The following is a 25,216-nucleotide window of genomic DNA, read 5'->3' on the forward strand; positions in this document are numbered from 1 at the left end:
ATCAACAGCCAAAACCCTCGAGGAGAAGAAACAGCAAGAGATGGAGAGGTGGAGAGGGTAAGCGTGATCGACAAGCCAAAGAGAAGGGGAGAGTAGAGCGAGAGGGAAAAGGAAAGATGAGTACGGTGGACAAGATGCTGGTCAAGGGGATCCGGAGCTTCAGCCCGGAGAACAAGCACGTCATTACCTTCTTCAAGCCGCTCACTCTCATCGTCGGCCCCAACGGCGCCGGCAAGACCACCATCATCGAGTGCCTCAAGCTCTCTTGCACCGGTGAACTCCCGCCCAACTCTCGCTCCGGCCACAGCTTCATCCACGACCCCAAGGTTTTCCTCCCTTCTCGATCCCCTTTGATGTCGTCGTCGTCGTCGTCTCCGGCTGCTTTTCGTCGTTTTGATTCGCTTTCGGGGATTTTTTCCATGCGAAGGTGGCGGGCGAGACGGAGACCAAGGGGCAGATTAAGCTGCGGTTCAAGACGGCCGCCGGCAAGGACGTGGTCTGCATCCGCTCCTTCCAGCTCACCCAGAAGGCCTCCAAGATGGAGTTCAAGGCCATCGAGAGCGTCCTCCAGACCATCAATCCCCACACTGGGGAGGTCCCTTCCCTTCCTTTTCCCCCTCCCTCCTCTCTTCAGTCTCACCAATTGACGTGCCTTTGACACGCTGATCCTTTTTTTGCCTTGTTGAGTGCAGAAGGTCTGCCTTAGCTATCGATGTGCCGACATGGACCGTGAGATCCCCGCGCTGATGGGCGTCTCCAAGGCGATCCTGGAGAACGTGATATTCGTGCACCAGGACGAATCCAACTGGCCTCTTCAGGACCCTTCGACCCTCAAGAAGAAGTTTGATGACATATTCTCTGCCACCCGGTATTACCTCTTTCTTACCTAAACTTGATTTCAACTGCACGTTTGCTGACAATGGTTGCAACTGTTTCTGTCTTGTGGATGCGTGTTTTGTCTTTTGCCTTATTGAGAAGCTAAGATTATCCTTTGACTTCTGGATTTGAATTATATGGTTTGCAAACCTTCAAAAATAGGTCTGTACATCATATTCTGTACAGTGCTTTCAAAACACTCTGGAACGTTTACGGACACACTTGTTCCATCAGACAATGCATAGTCTCAGAGGCTTAATTCTGCCCTATATGTGGAAGAATTCATTAATGATAGCATAGTAAATATCTAGTTTTAGAATGAAAATCAGTGATTTAAAAGGCACTAGGCACTAAAAGACACCAAGGTCCCAAAACGTCCGAGGTGTTCCTGAATATTATAATTAAAATAATATACAACTAAATAAAAATATGTTAAACATGTTTATGAAGACCTATGTTAGAATTAAACTGCTCCAAAAGCATCTTATTAACCAGGAATGTTTTGCTGCTCTAAGACATCAACAATTTAAAGCTAAGAGAGTTTCATGTATACCAGGAATGTTTTGTTAACCAGGGAGTTTCTTGACCAAAGTTGGACAAGAGCCAACCAGTTAATTAACAGGAAGGTGGGGGAATAGACAAAGCAATCTAATTAATAGGAAGGTGGGGGAAGCAGAGGGTGGCAAACGAAACTGCAGCTGCGAATGGATGAAGCTGCAGTGGCGGAGGAAGGCAGTAGACGATGTTGTCAATGACAACGGACAGAGCTGCAGCGTCAAACGGAGTGTGCAAAGGCGGCGGATGGAAGAGGTTGCCATCGGTGATGGACAGAGCTACTACAGCAGCTGACAGAGTTATAGCAGCGGAAGTGGTTTAGGGTTTAGACGAGCTGCAGTGGTGGACGAGCTCCAACAACAGATGAGTTGCAATGGCGGACGAGCTCTAGCGACGGACGAGCTGCAGCGACGGTAGCTGAGTTGCAGCGGCATACGAGATTGGACGAGGTTGCTGACGACGGTTGGCAGAGCGAATAAAGGTGACAGATGTAGGGTTTCTTTTCTTTTACTGTGTTGGTCGAGGGAGGGGGTTGGACTATGTTAGTTGGTTTGATTGAACCAACTTATAAGTCCAATCGAACCAACGATTGAACCCAAGTCCTAAAGTTGACTCGAGTGCTCGCCTGAGCGAGCACCCGAGTAGTGCTTCATTGAAGCGCTGCGCCTGGGGTTTCTGCGAGGTGCTCGAGCGAGGTGAGCACTTAACGCCTTTTGAAACCACTGATGAAAATATATCTTTATTAATCTAATTATTCCTTGTCACCTATTCTTGAGCCAATAATGACATCTTCTTTGAAGAATATATTGCTAGGTTCGATTAATAGTAATAAAATTTGAAGTTAGTAGCCATCCGGATGTTTCATTCTTTTTGGATTTCTAATCTATTGCTTAATACAAGGTCCTCTTTTTAGAAGTTTGGACATACTAAAGTTGTTTCCATCTCAGACTCTGAGATTGACAAAATAGAAAACCAGTCAATTGCTTTTTTTTGCACTTTTCTATTTCCTTTGAACTGCAGTTCTTGTGCAGACTAAACTTTTCCCTGCTAAATCCTGATTGCTTTATTTAATACCGATGTCCATGCATTCTACTTGAAAGAATGCTGACTGTTGCTATACCTTCTCTGTTCTTGTCTTTTATAATGTTTCAATTGCATTTATTGGATATCTCTAACTTGTAGTTTGGGATTCTCTCTCCTAGCTACACCAAAGCTTTAGAGGCCATAAAGAAACTTCACAAGGAACAAGCACAGGAGATAAAAATGTACAAGCTGAAGTTGGAGAACCTGCAAACTCTGAAAGATGCAGCTTATAAGGTCCTCTAAAAAATTGTCTGCCTTGTTTTGCATCCTGTTCCACTTCAAGCAGCAGATGTCTCATACTTCTTGTTGTATAAACCATTTGCAGGTGACCCATGCAACTATGGGAAATTTAGTATGCATTTTTTTTCCATTAAAGTTGATAATTTCGATCAACAGATTGATATTCCTCTACATTTTGGACTTGAAAAATACCTCTTACTACTTTGCACTAGAATGCTTATGCTACAGTGAATTGAGTGCAGACTGCTAACTGAGTGCAATTATTTCCATATTTACTTGGACATGAGTAACTAGGGCTTGTGACCATAAGGTGACCATACCTGAATTGAATCTCCTGTTCTTTCATGACCCAAAAATTACACTATTGTATCCACCGATGCATTCCTTCACCGTTTAGCTTTGGGCTTGGATTAAATGCTGACTTCAGGACCCTTGTGAAACGCTTGACCTTGAATGATAATAGATAAGGAAAGAGCTGACAAAATGACATCATTGTGCTGTATGAAAAATGACATCATTGTGCTGTATGACTTTAACATTTTGCTATAAAATTTTATATTTTCTTATTGGATATAGTTTCCTAGTATATGTGATCAGCATAAATTTCTAGTGGTGTTTCTGTTTTCTGCAACATTAGTTGGTGAACAGTCTTTTAGTAATCTGAGTTTGTTTTGCTCGCAGCTTCGTGAGAATATTGCTCAAGATCAAGAGAAATCTGAATTCTTAAAAGCTCAAATAAAGGAGTTAGAGGGGAACATTGAAGGCATTGAGAATAAAATACTGCACGCAGAAACCACACTGAAGGAATTGAGGAAGCTCCAAGATCAGATTTCAATGAGAACTACTGCTAGAAGCACGTTGTATAAACTTCAGCAGACACAATATGCTGCTCTTGCGGAGGAAAATGAAGGTTCATCAATCAATTACCATAAACTTAGCAAATGACTAGAAAATTATGCTTCTGATGAAGGCACATGAAAGTGGTCGACTCCCAAGATATCACTTTTGCTTAGATGCCCTGTACTGGTAATACGCATAAGGATAATGGCATAAGGTCTGTTGGCAGACACAAGCCAGCAGCAGGCCTAATAGTGGATAATGACAGCCTTGCTGGCATTATGAGGAGTCTTGAGCTGGCAAAACATCTGCCAGCTGGTAGGGATTGACATGGCTAGCAAGTGCAATCCTTGGTTGACTGACTTGAGTCAATAGTGGTTTTTTTTTTAAAAGTCGGGAACAGATAAGTGCTAAGGTTTTCTTGCATGTATGGACCACTTTCATGGTTCTGTTGATGCATGCTGCTTGCAAGTATACTCAGCCTTGTGGTCTTGTTTATCATTAATGCCTATCCTTCTTCTAGATACTGATGAGGAGTTGAAAGAATGGCAAATGAAATTTGAGGAAAGGATTGCATTACTTGAAACAAAAATTAGTAAGCTGGAAAGGGAGATGAATGATGAAGAAACCAAAAGTTCCCTGCTTTTGCAGACAATAAATGACACGACACGTGAGATTGGGAAACTTCAGGCTGAAGCAGACGTATGTTTCCAGGATTCAATTTAAGCTTTATCAGTTCATTTCTAATTTGTTTAATGGCTTTAGTTTAAAGATTGACATAATCTTTTAGGCTCATATGTCTTTGAGACGTGAACGTGATTCAACGATCCTGAGGATATTTACAAAGTATAATCTTGGTTCTCTTCCTGATGCCCCCTTTAGCAATGATGTTGCTTTGAACCTTACAAATCGCACAAAGACAAGACTGTTGGATGTTGAGAAGGAATTACAAGATAAAAAGGTGCATATATTTTCTCTATATTCTTTATATTATGGTTCATCAAAGACTATCTCTGTTCCATACCCTTTAAGTCTTATCTCTTTTAGTTTGTTATAATCACATAGTTTCCATGGATTTTAGTGAATATTCTTATTTTGTCTGAATTGTCACTTTTTATAGGATATTACAGTTAGTCGGTCGCAATTTCTGTTTATCCTCTCTATAGTCCGAAATAACTTCTCTTTTCCACTTGTTAAACGAACAAAGCATGATTAACACTGTTAGTGCTAATACTAATTCCTTCAATTTAGTTTCACATACATTACTCTTGTGAAGCCAATTTTGGTGGCTGTATATGACTTGTCAGTCAGCACAAGGGCGTGTCAACTGGCATGGCATGGATTCATGTTGTGCAGAATGGTGTTGGTGTTGCCCGTGTTCCATGAGACAACAACTTTTGGGTAACAGGATGTCACTTGGTAAAGACTGATGTGCTTAACTAGTGCATTGGAGATATTGAGGGCATTGAAGGTGGAATGTGAAAGTAAGCTCTGCCACGGCAACCGAATGTTCTCTAAACGTTTTCACACCTGAAGTTATCATCAGAGAATATTTTTTTATGCCTAGCATAGATGAGCTTGCTGCAATGTCATATGATGTAACAAGTCAATGTTTTCAAAAGCATGATGTTGATTCATAAGTGGAGATGAAGCTAAATTGTGAAGCTGGAAAATTGGAATATCAAAAAGTATTTAGCAACTGGTAGAAGAGTTATCAAGTATTATCGCATGTTTAATTGATGTAGAATTAAAATTGAGCCGTGCACAAAATTGAGGGCCAAGTGCTGCCTTAACATTTGTTATATGGTTTTTTTGTATACATGATGAGCATGAAGGTATGCGGGAGCATGATACCACAATGTTGGTTTTGAGCTGCAACTTGCCCTTTGAGATTGTATGTGAATAGACCTTTTTTATTGGTTTAATCTGCACACACATGCTCCTACATTCTACTCCAATACTAATTTGTGATGATAAAATAAACAGACCTACAGATCCAATAATTTGGACAAAATGATCCTTAATCGTATAATCCAAAATCTTAAGTCCATGTTAGTAGTAGGCCCATCCAGTCTAATATAACTGTTTTTTGTTGTGGGATTATTGAAGGATCACGGAACATGGAATTCAGTGGTTTATGCTACAGCATCTAGAGATATATATTTTTATGCTTAACAAATGATGTTCAAGAACAGTTTTATAAGATACTTTTTTTTCACATTTCAGCTCTAACACCAACTATTGTTGTATACAGAAATCAAATGAAATGGAGCTTAAGTTTTTATGGGAACGTTATGTCACAGCAAATGCTCGTTGTAGTGAAGTTGAAAGTCAGAAACAGGCCAAGAGTGAGACCAAGGTTTGTAACAAACTGTTTAGATTGTTGTTGTTAAAGGTATGATACTTACTGCTGGAATTAATCCCTGCAAGTGTTTATCAGTTAGGCATTTCAAAGCGCATGAAAGAGAAAGCCAACGAGCGAGATCTTGCAGATCATGAATTGTCAAACCTTAATCTGTCTCACATAGATGAAAGGGAAAGAAGCTTTGTATGTCCTGTCCCTTGCTTTCTGGTATCTGTCTTGATTTCTTTCTTCTGGAAGAAGCAAACTTTGACACACCATACATTTGGGTTTATTGATAGCAAATTGAGGTTGAAAGGAAGACACTTCTACTGGGAGAAAAGGACTACGAAGCCACCATCAGTCAAAAACGCACTGAAATGTTTAGTTTGGACCAAAAGATCAAAGCTCTATACCGTGAGAAAGATATCTTGGCCAGTGACTCTGAGGATAGGGTGAAGCTGGATATGAAGAAGGAAGAGTTTGAGAGCTGCAAGAGGAAACAAAAAAAAATGCAAGTTCTTTACTCCTTTTATTGTGAATTTAGTAATTAGTTCATATTCATCATCTGTTTCTTTGTCTTTCGATTTTTAACTTTGTGCTAACTTTCAGAATGGAAGAATACAAAGAAAAAATCAGAGGTGTGCTGAAAGGAAGAGTTCCTTCTGACAAAGATCTCAAGAAGGAGGCCACTCATGCCTTTGGGTTGTGTTATTATCTCTTTCTCTGTTGATATTTTATAGGATCATCTGTTGGATTTGTTCTTCATTAAAAAAACAAAACTTTTTTCAGTCCTGTTAGTCCTCTTTTTAGATACTGTAATATAAATTCATAAGAAAACAAGTTTATCTTTTATTTTTCCTGATATATGTCTTAGTTTTATGTTTTATGTAATCTTGAATCTAGGACAGGAAAAAGGCATATCTTTTATGTAACCGGTATTCTTTAAAACATTTACTTCAGCTCAGCCGATCTTTGTTTCATGTTATGAAACCTTTTCCTGTGACTCAAAATCTGTATCATATGAAAGTTTGATAGAATTACACGTGCATATGTATGAAGAAACATAATTGTAAAATTCAACTCTCAGCATTACCATAGCTGCTATATGTCTTTAATCCGTAAGAGCATTTTTTCCTTATAGAGGATGAAGAGCCAAAACTTAATGTTAAGTAGCTGAAAGTTAAATAGGGGAAGACCAGTGCTCTAGGCACAATTGAATTAAAGAGTAGGTATAACCAGTGCCTTAATCTATGTGATATTTGTTTCTGTGCTAGCAGTGTTCTAAGTTTATTGTGTCTGGTTAAATGCTGTTCTTTGACTGTACTGCATATCTGTATTCTGTTATGTTGGTTGTGTCACTTAAGTTTGGTGAACTTTCCAATTAAGGTCTTCAAAGAAAGAGTATGATGACTTGAACTCAAAAACTCTGGAAGCAGAAAAGGAAGTGAAATTGGTGCAGATGAAAATACAAGATGCTAAAAGCCACATTTTAAAGCTTCAAAAAGATGTGGATGGTAATTTCTTTTTTTTTTCCTTGCCATCTTAAATGTTCAGTTTGCCCCTCTTCTCTCTTAGCAATGATTAGGCTAGCTATTGATTGAAAGTGCCAAATTCTTTATTTGCAGGCTTTTCTGTTATTATCTTCCTACTAAGGATGCCCTTTTATTATGCTATTTTGTAATAACTGTCCCGAGCTTGAAACAATTTCTACTTTTGTCTTACAGAAATTTGAAGTTCAACAGATTTTTTTGAAAAAAATTTTACACTACTCATACATGGTGTATGACTTAGTTTGTTGTGTTACATGCATAGAGATAAAAAGGCATCTTTTTCTGTTTTTTGAGATTTGTTGTTTCATTGGACTTTTGTTTATAAGCATGTCGGCGCATGCTGGTGAACGAATTGAAATAGAGGATCACTATCATGTTTGAAATGTTAGTAGACAAGTATTGTTAATCAACTAATTGCATGGTTTTGGCTGGTAGACAATTGAACTCAAGATTGGTATTCCCTAAACATAAGTAATATTTCCAGCTTCATCTACTTAATCTTAAGTTTATATTTTATTATTTGTTAGATATCAAACTTGTCTGTCAATCCAGAAACTACTTGGGATCAGAGCCCTAAATTTCAAAAATCTTCCTCCTGCGTTTTTGTTATACTTGGTTGTGTGTCAAACTTGTACTTTATACATACCAGTTTCAAGTGAACTGGTACTCTATAGTCTATAGGTACTTTCGAGTTTTGAGTTTTGACTTATTTATCTTTTATCCATTCTTTTTCATAACTTTTAATTTAGATTGAGGTTTTGATTTGAGTGATGACCTTTTATGTAGCAAAGAGAAGGTTTCTTGATTCAAAACTCCAGGCCTTGATCCAAGCACCGGCAGATATAGGTTCATTTACCAAAGTTCTTCTTGAGGCTATGGAGAAAAAAGATGTTCAGAAGAGGTTTCTTAATCTGTAGATGGTTTTTGATTTTCATATATTACACAAGTCAGTTTCTGTTAGATGAATATGTAAGCATTTGTCATCCATTTAAATTCTCCACGCAGCAAATACAACATTGCAGATGGTATGCGCCAAATGTTTGATCCTTTTGAAAGAGTTGCTCGTGCACATCATATATGTCCTTGTTGTGAACGACCTTTCTCACCTGAAGAAGAGGATGAATTTGTCAAGAAGGTCAGTATGGTTTAAAGTAAAATTAAAGCAGGCTACTGATGTCATTGTCCTAAGTGCTGTTGTTGAACCTCTTCCAAATTTCAGCAAAGAGTTAAAAGTGCAAGTTCTGCAGAGCATATGAAACTATTGGCTGTGGAGTCTTCAAATGCTGATACACATTTCCAGCAGTTGGACAAGCTCCGCATGATATATGAGGAATATGTTAAACTTGGAAAGGAAGCAATCCCTTTAGCAGAGAAAAATCTGAAAGAACTCACAGAAGATCTCAGTCAGAAGTCTCAGGCATTTGACGATGTAATATAACCTATCTTTCGATCCAGTAAACTCAGGTTTTCATGTTGAATGACTATGGTGACTTGACTTCGTCAGTATCTTAGCAAATGTAGTTATCTTAACTGGGCATAGAAGTTGCCTTAGAATCATTTTTAGTGGATTTTTTGTGTGATTTTCTGAACATTCTGAAATTAAATTGAAGTCCCGTCTTTGCTACAAAAATTTTCCAGAATCCTATTAAGTTGACATCTTTCTTTCATCATGTGCTTTGAGCTTTCACAAGTTTTCACAAGCATGTGAGTAGCTTCTTTATTGTTCTCAACTGTTACTTGTCAATTAATGTGCTTCCATATTTTTTCCAAAGCCACTGATAAAGCAGTGGTGCTCTGACAGGCACTTCCAGTTACTAGGTGTGCAAATTCTGTTACAGTTTTAAATTTCAAGTTTGATAAGTAGTTATGGAGCTTGTGTTTATAGCATTTTATTTTCTCTTTAGCCTGTCATCTGTGTGATCACACATCTAGAGGTACATATGATTCACTGACAAGCAAAGGTTGAGTTTTCAAATCAATGCTGACAACATGTGCACGTACTAAGTTTGATCTTTTTTTATTTCTGATCCTGGGAACCTTTTTTTTTAATACATACCCAAGAGAATTTCTAGCAGATTTTCTCGAAGTATCTGCTTTGCTTAAATATATTTGGCAGTTGGGTACTAACATATTATATGTGAAAGATGCCAATCTAATGAAGGTAAACCTAAAAACTAAGAATTTTTGTAGTAGTTGTGAGTTGATATGCCTTTGTTCAATTTTGGCTTTTGCATTTGTTATGTCAAGCTACTTGCAAATCTTTTCTGAGGTATCTAACACCACTTTGTTTTATTCTTTTGTCGTCAGTTACTAAACAACTTCTTTTACTGTGGTTAGGTGAATATTATAAAATAGGTATCATTCTGACTTTGTTGCGGTGCTTGACTGCAGCTTGTAGGGGTTCTAGCTCATGTTAAGACTGAGAAGGATGCTGTAGAAGTTTTACTTCAACCAGTGGAAACTATTGACCGGCTTTGGCAGGAAATGGAGAATTTGAAACCCCAAATTGAAGATTTGGAGTATAAGCTAGATTCTCGAGGACAAGGTGTCAGATCTATGGAGGAAATTCAGCTACAGCTTAATTCTCTGCAAAGCAAAAGGTATTCATCATCGGCATCAGTTCCTGTTGGCATGGAGGGATGAGGAACTAATAGTTTTCACAAAGCACCTTCAATTAATAATTAAAAATGGTTCATCCCTATGGAATGATCTTGCCCAGATTGAGACGGGAGAAGGATATCAAATCGTATCCAGATTTTGTGATGTTTGCTATCAGCGTGATCTATGGAATTTGAGATACTGAATCTAGCCCTGGGCGTGAAATTTATTGTAGGATCCCATTAGTATGAACATTAAATCTGAATCTAGCACACCCAGGTTCTTGATCTAATATAAATTTTGATTCAGGTTATTTCTTCCAATTATTAGAAACTTCATTTTACGCCCACAACAGTTTGGTGAGTTATTTACAACCTCAAAGTAAATTTAAGAATGAATAATGGTCATCTAGAAAACCAGTTAGACTTGATAGGATTCTTTTGGCATCTTATTCGTATACATTTTTTCTTAATCTGCTACTTTCTGGAGTGAGATACATAAATTCCTGGATTTTATTCACTGATACTTCGATTTTAAGGGCTTCAACCTTGAGACACATATAATCACAAATATAACCAATGTTTCCTATACCATCTAAAGGTGTCCCTTCTTCTGGAAGATATGTTGGAGCTTGTTAACATCTCTTGACCTTCACTAGGAATGATCAAGCATAACATATTAAGTTTGATGGTTCTTAATATTTTGATCCTTGTAAAGAAGGGCAGTCCAGTGCATGAGGCTCCTACATTAGCAAGTTTAGGGAACAGTTCAATGTATGCAACCTTAACCCTGCTAGCAATGAGGCTTTTGCCATGACCTGAAGTTTTGAACCATGGTCAACTACAACCTTACTGTGGCACCAAGTCTTTCCCTTCACTGAGAAATATATAATAATTTCATCTTCTTGTTTTCAAATATTTGTTCAGTTTGTTTTATGGGTGGACCTTTAATTATTTTCCTTGGAAAGTCATAATTAATTATTAAGAAGTAAAAAATGCAATTAAGTGGCAAGCCTGTGCTAGACACTGGATGGGCATGTGCTGTCAAGTGTCAACATAGTACAGTCTGCCGTCGTGCTCATCCTGGCTGAAGAAAAATGAAAGAAAGAAAAAAGAAACCAGAAGAGAGGAAAGAAGGCACATTATTACATACCTGGCTAGTAGGTCCTGGGACTACTGACATGATAACATCTCTCAGATCTTGTCATCTTGCTACTCTACATGGAAAAAGGAGGAATTTTGTTTACATACATATCATTTGAACCAGTATGGTCAGATTCCTTCAATTTCTTTGAGACAACAGATGGTTACTCCCCAGGAACCTTCCTCTGTTTCTCTTGCTTCTGTGGCCGAATTTTAAAGACCCTGAAACTGAATCCATAGACATTTTTTTTAAAAGCTTTGAATGCATCTAGCGTGCTACTGTCTGCGACTGACAAAAATGACAAAGCCATAATGTGCAATGAGCAACACGGATCTTTTTCCTCCATTGTTCTCTGTTTAATGCAGTATCGCTAGTCAAACTAAGAGTGGTCAAAGCTTCTTTGTTGTTTCTTGTAAAGTTATCATTTGGCAATTTATGTCTAAGCTCTACTTTAGTTTTTTATTAACTTTGCTGAAATTAGGGGTTTGCGTGATACCGGGAAGGGTAAAATTGCAGAATGGATTTTGAAAGAACACCGATAGAACAGTTGTCCAGATAGAAAATGTCACAGAAGGTAATGAACGAACTCTTGAAGAAACTTCGGTAAAACGTAAAATAGTTCACCACCAAGTTTAAAAATCAAAAGGGATACAGAAGATCACCACCCTAATGATAATAAGCAAGGATACAAAACTGAAAGCAAAAGACTCACCACTCAAGGACACTTCCAAGAGATACAAAGTTCACAAGAGCACTCCAAGAGAGCTTCTGCCAATATCCTTCGTTTTCTAAAAAGTCCTCTCTAAGTCCTAAACACCAAAATAAATACTAGTGCATGAAACAACCCTTCATGCATAGGAAATTTCGAAATTAAGTGTTTACAGCTACTAACCAACTGTTTTAATGCACTCATTGGTAATGAAGAAATGTTCACAGCTGCCAACCAACTCCTTTAATGCATTCCTTTGTCTTGAAGAAAAGCACCTTGAAACAGCATCAACTTTCTGCAGAGAATATGCTGATGAGCTGTCATATTTGAGTGTGCTGAGATAAAGATTATGAGGCATCATTATTGACTGAAAAAGATACTAGATCATAATCCAGGCTCATATAATCATATTGTAGTAAATTAGACACTCCCGTGTCAATCTCCCCCGGTTGAATGAAACTTGTCCTCAAGTCTTCGTTTGATTCATCAACATGATTATAAAAAGGACTCAAATCAGCCACATTAAATGTTGGGGATACTCCGTAATCTTCAGGTAGCTCTATCTCATAAGCATTTCTACCAATTCTCTTAAGCACCTTGAATGGACCATCAGCCTTTGGTTTCAATTTTCCAAATTTTCCCGGCGGAAACCTCTCCTTCCTTAGATGAATCCAGACCAAATCACCTGCATTAAACTCCACAAGTTTTCTGTGTTTGTTAGCAGCTTGCATGTACCTCTCATTTTATTTCTCAATGGTCGCTTTCACACCCTCATGTAGTTTCTTTATTTGCTTAGCTCTTTCATCAGCATCTCCACTAAATTGCTTTGTTGTAGAATGAGGGATTAAGTCCAAAGGGCCAGCAGGATTAGCACCATAAACTACCTCAAAAGGACTCTTATCAATACTATGATGCATAGAACGATTGTAGGCAAATTCAATTTGTGGAAGAATGACATCCCATTGCTTAATATTCTTGCCAACATAGCTTCTAAGCAAATTTCCCAAGCTTCGGTTTGTTACCTCAGTTTGCCCATCGGTTTGTGGATGATGCGAGCTGCTGAAATTCAAAGAAGTACCCAGCTTCCTCCAAAGAGTTCTCAAAAAATGACTAACAAATTTTGAATCTCGATCAGACACCATAGTTCTTGGAATACCATGCAACTTAACAATCTCCTTAAAATATAAATCAGCAATATGAGATGCATCATTTGATTTATTGCATGGAACAAAATGAGACATTTTTGAAAATCTATCAACAACAACCATGATAGAATCCTTGTTCCTTTGAGTTCTTGGCAGTCCCAAAACGAAATCAAGACTCACATCCTCCCAGGGAGCATTTGACACTGGCAATGGAGTGTACAACCCAGAATTTTGACTTCTTGTTTTTGCCAAATGACATAATCGGCATTGCTTCACATGTCTATCCACATCTCTGAACATTTTAGGCCAGTAAAAATTTGATTGAACAAGAGCTAGAGTCTTGTCCCTACCGAAATGTCCTCCCAAAACACCACCATGAGCTTCAGCTAGAATTACTTGTCTCAAAGAACAAGTTGGAACACATAAAGCATTATCTCGAAAAAGAAAACCATCAAAGATCGAAAATTGTTGAAAGGAACCTGATTTGCAATTTTGCCATATCGAGCCAAAATCCACATCATTCTCATATAGATCTTTGAATGTTTCAAATCCAATCACTTTGACTTCCATTGCTAATAATAAAGAATGCTTTCTGCTCAATGCGTCAGCAACTACATTTTGAACACCAGATTTGTGCTTGATTGTAAAGTTGTAAGATTGTAAGAACTCCACCCAAGCTACATGCCTCTTGTTTAGCTTGTGCTGATGATTAATGAACTTTAATGCCTCGTGATCAGAATATAGAACAAATGGCTTAGCAAGAAGATATTGACTCCAATGAGACAAAGCTCGATAAATCGCATAAAACTCCTTATCATAAGTAGAGTATTTCTTTCTCGTATCATTCAGCTTTTCACTAAAAAATGCAATGGGCTTTCCGTCTTGACTCAAAACAGCACCAATTCCCACATTAGATGCATCACATTCAACTTCAAACACATTGTCAAAATTTGGTAGAACTAAAATAGGAGCTTCAGTAACCTTTCTTTTCAAAAGCTCAAAAGCATCATTAGCCTCATTAGTCCATTTGAATTTATCACACTTCAGACATTCGGTGATTGGAGCGACAATAGAGCTGAAACTCTTGATAAATCTTCTATAAAAAGATGTTAAGCCATGAAAACTCCTCATATCATGTAATGAAGCAGGTGTTGGCCAATTGAGAATAGCTTCAACCTTGCTTTGATCCATCATGATTCCATCTTTTGAAACAACATACCCCAAAAACACCACACTAGAAGTAAAGAAATCACATTTCTTTAGATTAGCATAAAGTTTCTGCTTCCTCAAAATAAGAAAGATCTCTTTCAGATGACTCATATGCTCCTCTTCACTCTTGCTGTACACCAATATATCGTCAAAATAAACTACAACAAATATTCCAATGCATGGCTTAAGTATATGATTCATAAATCTCATGAATGTGCTAGGAGCATTAGATAGTCCAAATGGCATAACCAACCATTCATATAAGCCTTCTATAGTTTTAAACGCTGTTTTCCACTCATCTCCGGGCCTCATTCTTATTTGGTGATAACCACTCCTCAAATCAATTTTTGAGAAAATACAAGCACCACACAATTGATCAAGTAAGTCATCTAACCTTGGAATAGGAAAGCGATAGTCCACTGTGATTTTGTTGATGGTGCGACTGTCCACGCACATTCTCCAAGAACCATCCTTCTTAGGCACTAACAAAGCAGGAACCGCACAAGGACTCATGCTCTCCCGGATTAACCCTTTTTTAACCAATTCATCAACTTGCCTTTGAAGTTCTTCATGTTCTTTAGGACTCATTCTGTACGCAGCCTTATTAGGTAGAACAGCCCCCGGAATAAGATCAATGTGATGTTGAATGTCTCTCAAAGGTGGAAGGCCATGTGGAATCTCTTCCGGTATAACATCTTGAAATTCTTCTAGGATTGGTTGCATGATTTTCGGTGTCTCCTCATGTTGTTCGTTCTCCTCTACTACCATTAGGGCCAAAACATGACCGCCCTTGTCCAATTCATATCTGCATTCTCTATAAGAAATAAAAGCACTAACTTCCTTCTTTGGCGCACTGATTTCGGAAGGTTGTAATGGAGCTAAGATAATCTTCTTTTCATTCACTTTAAAAGAATAAGTATGTTTATAACCATCATACAACACTCTTCTATCATAATGCCAAGGTCTTCCCAATAGTAAATGACAAGCATCCATAGGGGCAACATCACACCACACTTTATCTTTATAATACTTGCCAATAGAAAATGAAACTAAACATCTTTTAGTTACCTTGATGTCATTTCCTTTTTGCAACCAACATAATTGGTATGGATGTGGATGAGAGATCGTATCCAAATTCAGCTTCTGCACCATCTCCAAAGAAACCACGTTCTCAAAACTGCCATTGTCGATGATCACCAAGCACACCTTGCCAAGAGAAGTGCATTTAGTGTGAAATACATTTTTTCTCACCCAACTTTCATCGTCGGCCACATATGACACTTGTAAACTACGTTGCAATACAATAGACAAACCATGATCAGCATAAGTAATCTCATCCTCATCATCATCGTATTTTGGTTCGTCGTTAGCTTCATCTTCGCCTCCATCACTATGATCTTCAACCAAAGTTACAATCCTCCTATTTGGACAATCTGACGCGATATGTCCAAAACCATGACATTTGAAGCATTTTCGGCCACTTAGGGTAGAAGAATTAGGTATTTTTTTGTTGCCAGCAGACTCTTCACCCTTTTCTTGCACCTTCGATATCACCTTGCTTTGGACAGTAGGCTTGGAACTTCCTCCTTTTGTGTAGCCTTCTTTTGAGCCATACCGAAAACTCTTTTCAAACTTCTGTTGCTTTTCAACTTTTAATGCCAGCTGGCTCACATCATTTAAAGACCAATATGGCTGTAGCTGAACAACTTTAGAAATCTCATACTTCAGACCTCCTAAGTATCTTGCAATTGTTTGCTCTTCCGGTTCCACAAGCTCTCCTTTTAACATCAAATTATCAAATTCTGCAGTGTACTCCTCCACACTAAGATCTTTTTGCTTGAAATCATGTATTTTGAGAAAGATCTCTTGCCTATAATTATGAGGTAAATATTTTCTCTTCAGCTCCCTTTTCATTTTCTCCCATGTAACGATCTTACTCTTCCCCTCACGTTCTCTTTGTTTCTTCAGATTTTCCCACCAAAAAGATGCATTCCGCCTGAGTTTGAGTGCCACAAGTTTGACCTTCCTTTGTTCTGGTGGTTCATGAAAATCGAAAATTCTTTCTACTGTATTAAGCCAATCGATAAAGTCATCAACATTTATTTTACCTTCAAATTCTGGAATATCAAATCTAGGGTTATATTTATTCTGCCACTCGTCTTGGACTTCATTTCTTCTCCGACATCTTCTCGACTCTCTTGAAAAATGAGGTGTATTATCATCAGAAATAAACTCTCGAGCTTCATTTTCAGGCTGGTTGTGTCTACTTTGAAGTTCATCGATTATTTCATTTTTTTCTTGTAGGCTACGCAGCAATTTTCGTAGCTGCAGCCTCAACGACTTAGCATCATCTTCATGGTCGCTACCTTCACCAACTACATCTTTTCCATTCCGCCTTGCCATGATCTCTAGCCTTTAGCTCTGATACCAAACTGATACCGGGAAGGGTAAAATTGCAGAATGGATTTTGAAAGAACACCGATAGAACAGTTGTCCAGATAGAAAATGTCACAGAAGGTAATGAACGAACTCTTGAAGAAACTTCGGTAAAACGTAAAATAGTTCACCACCAAGTTTAAAAATCAAAAGGGATACAGAAGATCACCACCCTAATGATAATAAGCAAGGATACAGAACTGAAAGCAAAAGACTCACCACCCAAGGGCACTTCCAAGAGATACAGAGTTCACAAGAGCACTCCAAGAGAGCTTCTGCCAATATCCTTCGTTTTCTAAAAAGTCCTCTCTAAGTCCTAAACACCAAAATAAATACTAGTGCATGAAACAACCCTTCATGCATAGGGAATTTCGAAATTAAGTGTTTACAGCTACTAACCAACTGTTTTAATGCACTCATTGGTAATGAAGAAATGTTCACAGCTGCCAACCAACTCCTTTAATGCATTCCTTTGTCTTGAAGAAAAGCACCTTGAAACAGCATCAACTTTCTGCAGAGAATATGCTGATGAGCTGTCATATTTGAGTGTGCTGAGATAAAGATTATGAGGCATCATTATTGACTGAAAAAGATACTAGATCATAATCCAAGCTCATATAATCAGATTGTAGTAAATTAGACACTCCCGTGTCATTGCGTGGATGTTTTAAACCATTAGATAGAATGAATCTATATTTGTCACTGTGGTTTGGTTTAAAGGTTTGATAGTCTAGTTTAGTTTCAAAATATGGCAAAAACTAGAAGTTCCAGATTCATGTGGTATGACCCTATGGGTAGATTCCTAGCTCACCAATCTCATTTATCACAGTTTCAGAAATATGAGAGGTTAATGGTGCAATATTGAGAATGGGAATAGGTAAAAGGTTAAATTAGTTTCCCTTAAACTGATTGCTACACACTAATGCCCTTTTTCTTTTTCTCCTTCATTGATTAGTGATATTGGATAAGTACAAACTTTTGGTCCATGCTAGCATGCTGCTTTGTGGCGTAAACATCAAACAAGACTTAACCATACTTCTCAAAAGGTATTAAACACTGTTACAGTAATTATTTCTTTCAAGAAGTATGAGTAACCAATCATAAGAAATTAGTTTAATAAAAGGGACAAAGAAACAGGTCACAACTAGAGATTTATGCTGTTTACCATTGAGCCTTTAGGAAAAGTGGCTTTTCTGTTTCTGATTAGGAGGAATGGAAAAGAGGAAAAAATAAACCTATTAAATACTCATATGTTGCACTTTGGTTTTGCATTTAGTTATCCATTTGATCTATCTTTTTGTGGGAAAATTACTGTTGTTCAAGTTAGGGACTAGGTTGGCATGTGAATTGAGAAGTCAAGTTGGCTATCCTGTTGGATTGACTTAATATTTAGTCACTTTTATAGTCTTTTGTTGTCATGTCATGGTGGCTTTTAATCTAAAGATCATCATTGGAACTTACCAATCTGAGGTGAGTCCTAGATTTGTCCTCTCTTTCTCTGATCTTTTTTTTTTCTTTTACATTCATGCTTCTAGCATGCCTGTGTTGAAGCAGCATCAGCATTGCTCCTTCTGACGACATTTGGTAGGCATGTGAATGCGCCCAAATAATGTTGTAGGTCTATGACTTGAGTAGCGCTGGAATAAATTGGCGGTCATCAGTTTGACATATGCTTGTGTACAAAACATCAAAATTATTTTCTTTATTAGAATCTTTAGTTTACCAATCATGTTTATATTTGACAACTAGACGGGTTAAAAAATCATGACTTTTTCTGTTCATTTTTAGTTGTTGAAGTACTAATACAGCGATCTGTGTTTTTTTCCCTTTGCTGATTTATTTGAGGTTGATTATAAGTGAGATTTATGAGATATATGGATGAACATTTTTCTTCTTTTTAGTTGGCAAGTATGCCATAAATGTTTATCATTTCTTTTTCTATTACCTTCTATTTCCATGTGTGGTCTCAACTCCTGTGAAGGTAATCGTTTAACCAGTATTTGATGAAAGATATTATTGTCTTGGTTCTTTCTGATTTTTATCTGAGGTTTACATGGAATCTATGACTAGGGAGTCACTGAGTACTGATGTAGAGAATCTGAGAGAAGAACAAAAGTTCCTCAATGCTGATTTGTCAAGTATTCAAATGAGGTGGCATGCTCTTAGAGAGGAAAAACTGAAAGCCTCTAGTATATTGCACAAAGTCAAAAAAGCAGATGAGGATTTAGTTCTTCTAGCTGAGGAAAATGCTCAAGTAGACCTAGATGAGAAGGTAATTTAATAGTATTTTCATGTGTCTAGGGGTTACTTATCCCATCATATTGTGTCTATCTTATTTATCTGTTACCCTTATTTGTCCCGTTATATTTTAGTCTTTTCAACTTAATTTTCTCTGTGATCCTTATCTATCTATTAGGCAATTGTGCTGGCTTACGTTTGAAGTTATATTAATCCCTCAAATGGATAATAGTTGTTACATTTGTCTGCAACAGTCACTTTTAACATATGATTACAGTCATTATTGCGACGAAGATTGTTTTATGATGTTTATTAAGTTTGTTGCTTTCTCTCTGTGACCTCAATGATAAAAAGGAGATTCTGCGCTGCCTAGAAAATTTCACCCATGAAGTTGAATCTGACATGCAGAGTACCATGTTAAAAAATATAGATGAACAATGATGCATTTTCCTTTTCAACTTAAACAAATGTTTAATGCCTTGGCCTATGCATTAACTATTGATCAAACTAAGAGCAAATCTCCTTCAAATACTTGGTGAATTAAATATGGATGAGAATTTGTCGGTATGATTGTAAGCTTGCCTTCTTTTTTCTCATGCCTTGCGCAAATCATGACTTACGTACTTTTCACCCTTGCTCATTTACAGTCAAATGATTACTTTTTCTCTATTTCTTATTCCATGAATGTGGCCTAAGCTGGCCTTATGTGACCACTAATGGTGTAAACAAACTGGTTGTAGCCATCGTCTTGCTCATGGTTGTCAAGTACTTACATGTTTCAGTTGCCTCTACTCTTCACATAAATCTTCTCCACATCTGTTTACACCAAAATTTGATTGGCACTGAACGCTTTTGTGATTTTTTCTAGAATCTGATTTAGATATCTGCAACCTTTGACTGATGCACTGTTATCATGATGCTCCGATAGGGTAAATGATGAACTTAATTTTAGCATGTGTTAAAAATTCTTCTATTTTATATCTGTGTTGAGGATAATACTAGCCATGTTGACTGGTGCAGACTTTCATGTACCTGGTCTCTATGTTACCCACATGGGGAATGGTGCTTTGCCGAGCATATGGCTACAGAACTTTAAATCACTTTATATTTACATATACAACTCACACAACCAATGGTCAACCCGCTAGAATTTGTGGCAAAGAATGAGAAAACAGAATAGCAAGGTTTGCTCAAGGCAGCAATCTTCATCTGAAAAAAATACATGTCAAACACGAGATTGTCATGGAATTGTATTCCCAACATATCATAGGTAAATATGTTTCTTTCAAATTTTCTCGTTGTAATTTTTTTAATATATCAAAGTTACAGGCAAAGAACCTAAATATTCTTAACACTCTTTATACTCTTCTTCTCTGTTGATTTTAAATAGTTTATCAGTAGGCGGACTGCTTTGTAATGTCAAATTAGGAAAGATACTCTACACGTAGTAACCCTATTTCCTTAGACTCTGCGCATATGAAAACCAAAAACCACATCCACTTCAGTGATCCAATAAGCATGAAAATTTCTGCATATACTTTAGGGCATTTTTTTGTGTGAAAGTTGGGCCCTTGCTAACCCTAAAGAACCTTAGAGAGGGGTCCTTTACCAATTTTCAGAAGAAATAAGTAAAATAACCATTATTTATCATAATTAACTAGTATGTGAAATTGGTGACCGTTAAAAGGAGTGGCCTGGCACACAAGGCTCCCACCAATTCTATGTCAACCAGTCCCTACTAATTTGATAATTTTGGTGCTCCTTCTGAATAAACATGATGGCCCATGGATTTTGGTGACTAACCTTACTAGTGAAGATCAGTATTTTCTATATGTTAATTGACATTTTAATCTGACATTTCTGCTTCACTTCGTTTGTGAACTTTCCAGCATTTAGCAGAAGCTCTTGTTCCATTGATAAAGGAGAAAGATAAATTATTGCAAGATCATGCAGATTTAAAACTGAAACTTGAGCGAGAATATGACGAGCAAGCAGAAAGTAAAAGAAGTTTTCAGCAGGACATTGAGATGCTTATGACACTTAGTCGTCGGATCAAAGAGTATGTCGATTTGCCTTTTCTAGTTGCAAATATTGGTGTCAGTGTATTTTTAATTGATTAAACTAATATGTCTGTTCTAGGTACCTTGACTCAAAGAAAGTTGAGAAATTAAAGGACTTGCAAGAAAAGCACACTTTGTTTGAATCACAGCTACAGAAATGTGAAACTAAGAAGCAGGAAATTTCAGCTGATTTGAACAAGAGTAAGGAGTTACTGAGAAACCAAGATCAACTAAAAAGAAATATTGATGATAACTTGAATTATAGGAAGACGAAAGCTGAAGTAGATGAACTTACTTTTGAGATTGAATCCCTGGAGGAGAAGGTGTTAAATATTGGCAGTATGTCGAGTTTAGAAGCTGATCTGAAAAGGCATTTGCAGGAGAAAGAGAGACTTCTCTCCGAGGTAATATCTAATCACTTATATATATGTCTGTATCAAGTTGAATTTCAGGAAATAGTACTGATATGAAGTTTTTTTTGTTTAAAACTATGGATGACTTGTTAAAATTTTCTTTTTATTATTTCTAGTATAGTTGAATTATAAATTAACCTGATCTAGAACAAGTGATGCAACTAAGTCTTGCATTAATTTTAGTTTTGGTCAATATTTGAAAAGTAGCAGTATATAGGTGGGTTGGGTACCACATAATGCATACAAGGAAAATAAAAAAACAAAATATGCAATATAGTCACATATAATTGAAAATGACAATGTGTTTTAACACAGTCTGCCAAGCTACGCATAAACATATGAAACTAGAACAAAGAACTACCAAGTAATAATGAACTTCTGTCAACTAAACACTAACTTTTAGTGTTTTAGGTGTAAAGAAATATTAACTTTCAACTATTCAATTATATAAACATATGGCAAATATTTATCCATACAAGTGTCTTTTAGAAAAAAATAGGATTATTTCCTGTGGCAGATTGAGTGACCTTCACTAGTGGAGTGATAGTGTTGGTGCACTGATTTGACATTATATCCTTGCACATCGTACTACGAGCAGGCCAAGTTGAGTTTTGTTGTACAAATAACATTTTATTATTTACAAAGAAGCTAATACATGCCTGAAACATGTGAAACTTGACCACTAGAGCCTCAATCAGAATGTCTGAGGCATCTGAATTAGGTATCTGAGAAAAATTATTGGGAAAATTTTCTTACATGAATGATAGGAACTGCAGAACCTTGTTGGTGGGTAACTTATGGCTTGTAAGACTTCTTATAATGATGCAGCCTAAAGTCTCATGAGTAGTATGTGAATACTCTCCTAGACTTGGTAGATGATAGATTAAAAGATGAGGGTGAATTTTTTAACACAGGAACAGAGGGCAAAAATTTCAAGGAGACAAATGAAATCTTGATATGTATAACATCCAGACAAGCAGAAATATGTTAGCCAGTATCAATACATGATTACTTTGACAAATTGTATTTGTTTAGTGACAGTTGTCTGCCCTTAATGTGAATATTATCCAAAAAAAGAAAAAATTGTCAGCCAGTATCGATTACCTAATTACTTTGACAAACCGTATTTTTTAATTAAGTTGTCAACTTGCTGGTCCCACTGTTCATGTTTCATCTTCCTACTCTCAATGAGGCAAATTGCTGCTGTTAGCCAAGTGGTACATATGTTTGGAAACATGTTCCATTCTAATTAATCAGCCACTTTCTTGATTTTGTCATGTTACATTGACAGCTGAATAGGTGTCATGGAACTCTCTCTGTCTATCAGAGTAACATATCAAAGTACAAGCTTGACCTTAAACAGGCTCAGTATAATGACATTGATAGAAGGTATTTCAATCAGCTTATTCAACTTAAGGTATATAAATGTCTTGTTTCACTATTTCAGCTTCTACATTTTACCATTGGATATCTGAATTGATCACTCTGCTTGCAGACAACAGAAATGGCAAACAAGGACCTTGATAGATACTACAGTGCACTAGATAAGTGAGCACTTGATCTTATTATCAACTTTCGTCATCTCTAATGCTTATTAGCACCTATGTAGCCAATCATGTTATGTATTGGGTATCTAATATCATAGCATTGATATCTAATATCATTAGCATCGAGGTTTCTATAGTGAAGATATGCTATTCATATTTTGGCCTGTCGATGTGATCATCGGGGTATGGTGATCTTGGCATCCCACTCAAATTCTTGGCATGCTCATCAGGGTCACTGTATCACTGGGGTCCTCAAGAATGACGTATATTCCGAGCATGGCAAGTTCCCAAAACCATTGCCACTCTACTAATGGTGCCATATTCCTCCGCCGAATGGAAGGTTCATCAGAATGCACAGTGCACCAATGTGTTTCACATGCTACAAGCAGTTAATGCTTTCAAATTGCATCTAGGACTTGGCTCTTTAGAAAGTATCTAATGAGGTGCCTTTTAACTGTAGTTCACCACTGAGGATTGTTTGAGAATCATTAATTTGACAGTTGTTTCTGTATTATAATAAGCTCTATACTTCCTGTTTTGTGATGATCAATGTTCTGCAATCATGTGCAGGGTAACAACACTTTTTAGCTTGATTTCTGGATAAGAGAAATCCTGTCAGATGTCAGTTTTCTTAAGTAGCTACTTGGTTTGTAGTTTTATTTTCCACCCCATTCTTGGTTAGCATTACCTCCTCTTTATCACTTTTATGGTGGTTGATGATGGTTTGCTCTTGATAAACATCCTTCGCATTCACTCTTCAATCTTAGATAGTTCAATTGCATGCTAAACTGATGAGCATTCAAACAAATGCACAATGTTCGTTCCTTTTTTCTACTTGTTCCTTTGGTTAGTTCCAAAGGGCTAATTCACTTTCTGATTAGCTGTTATCTGTCACTAGGGCTCTCATGCGCTTTCATACAATGAAGATGGAGGAAATAAACATGATCATTAAGGAATTATGGCAGCAAACTTATAGGGGGCAGGATATTGATTACATAAGTATTCATTCTGATTCCGAAGGTGCTGGGACTCGGTCATACAGTTACAGAGTAAGGAAAACATTATAATTCAAGACAGTATTGTGAGTGATGATTCTGATGTAATTGCTATTCAGGTCCTAATGCAGACTGGCGATGCTGAGCTTGAGATGAGGGGAAGGTGTAGTGCTGGTCAGAAGGTGAAGTTTTGTTTGGTTTATAGTAAGCATAGATGGTAGGGCGATCAGAAACCAAAATGAGTTCTTGATGACAAGCATTGGCTGACTGATACACAAGTTAAATATGTGCACTGCTCATACAACAACAGTAATAAACTGTAATTTCCAACTATTTGGGGTTCTATACATGTACCTTCCACATATTTAGCTCTTGTGCTGGCAAGATCACTAGTATTTAGTTCTTTTTCAGGCTTGACAATACTGATGATTTTGTTCATCATATGTTGGTTTTCAGGTTCTTGGTTCGCTTATTATAAGACTGGCTCTAGCAGAAACATTTTGTCTCAATTGCGGGATACTAGCACTTGATGAACCAACTACCAACTTGGACGGGCCAAACGCAGAAAGTCTTGCTGCCGCTCTCTTAAGGTAATTTGACATGATGAATCCTGTAGAAGTGATGAATTGCTATGAAAGTTCTGACTTTGGCTACTACTTGTCATTCGTTAATGTACTCTCAGAATTATGGAAGACCGGAAGGGCCAGGAGAATTTTCAGTTGATAGTAATTACTCACGATGAGAGGTTTGCTCAGCTGATCGGTCAACGTCAGCATGCTGAAAAATATTATCGCGTCACGAAGGATGAACTGTAAGCATATTGTGCTTCTTGATATCTTGCTTTCAAGATACTTATACTCGGCTGGTTTTGGATTTGATTCCAGTCAACACAGCATCATCGAAGCTCAAGAAATTTTCGACTGATTTCACAATCCGAAGATGAAGCTTTCTGCACCCAAAATCTGGTCGGTCGAGAAACATATTTTTCCAACAACTCGAGTGGCGAGAGGATGAAGGCGACTTTGATGCAGCGGTAAGGCCTTTTCTTGTGGTGAAAACACGATGTATTCATGGCGTCGACAATTTTCCTTCCGGCTAAGAATCCATTGATCTACACTACTTACCAACAACTGTTCTGCCTGTCGCGGTCTCTTGTGGCAGAGCGCCACATGCGCCAATAGTGCTTCTTTTGTACTATATGGATCAGCAATCAATCAGTCACTTCCACATGGATTTGT

General features: G+C 37.4%; 1 protein-coding gene across 3 annotated transcripts; it reads left to right on the top strand.

Moving 5' to 3' along the window:
• On the top strand, positions 1-25,207 carry LOC135582274 (DNA repair protein RAD50-like). Of its 3 annotated transcripts, XM_065082201.1 has the most exons (26): positions 1-326; positions 428-595; positions 693-868; positions 2,634-2,748; positions 3,436-3,664; positions 4,115-4,293; positions 4,382-4,552; positions 5,846-5,950; positions 6,032-6,139; positions 6,235-6,446; positions 6,545-6,637; positions 7,322-7,449; positions 8,272-8,386; positions 8,491-8,620; positions 8,705-8,914; positions 9,877-10,085; positions 18,796-18,997; positions 20,853-21,022; positions 21,103-21,427; positions 22,728-22,853; positions 22,932-22,984; positions 23,882-24,032; positions 24,098-24,160; positions 24,435-24,568; positions 24,661-24,789; positions 24,863-25,207. In XM_065082201.1, the coding sequence occupies exons 1-26, from the start codon at positions 117-119 to the stop codon at positions 24,900-24,902; spliced, it is 3,951 nt and encodes a 1,316-aa protein (XP_064938273.1). In that variant the 5' UTR covers positions 1-116; the 3' UTR covers positions 24,903-25,207. The 3 variants fall into 3 exon arrangements, with proteins under 3 accessions (XP_064938273.1, XP_064938274.1, XP_064938275.1); XM_065082203.1 differs by lacking the exons at positions 1-326; positions 428-595 and having other exon boundaries at positions 729-868; positions 2,634-2,839; XM_065082202.1 differs by lacking the exons at positions 24,098-24,160; positions 24,435-24,568; positions 24,661-24,789; positions 24,863-25,207 and having other exon boundaries at positions 22,728-22,825; positions 23,882-24,021.
• The last annotated feature ends 9 nt before the right edge of the window (positions 25,208-25,216 follow it).

Source organism: Musa acuminata, chromosome BXJ1-9 (assembly GCF_036884655.1).
Source record: "Musa acuminata AAA Group cultivar baxijiao chromosome BXJ1-9, Cavendish_Baxijiao_AAA, whole genome shotgun sequence".
In the NCBI taxonomy this organism is placed as follows: domain Eukaryota; kingdom Viridiplantae; phylum Streptophyta; class Magnoliopsida; order Zingiberales; family Musaceae; genus Musa; species Musa acuminata.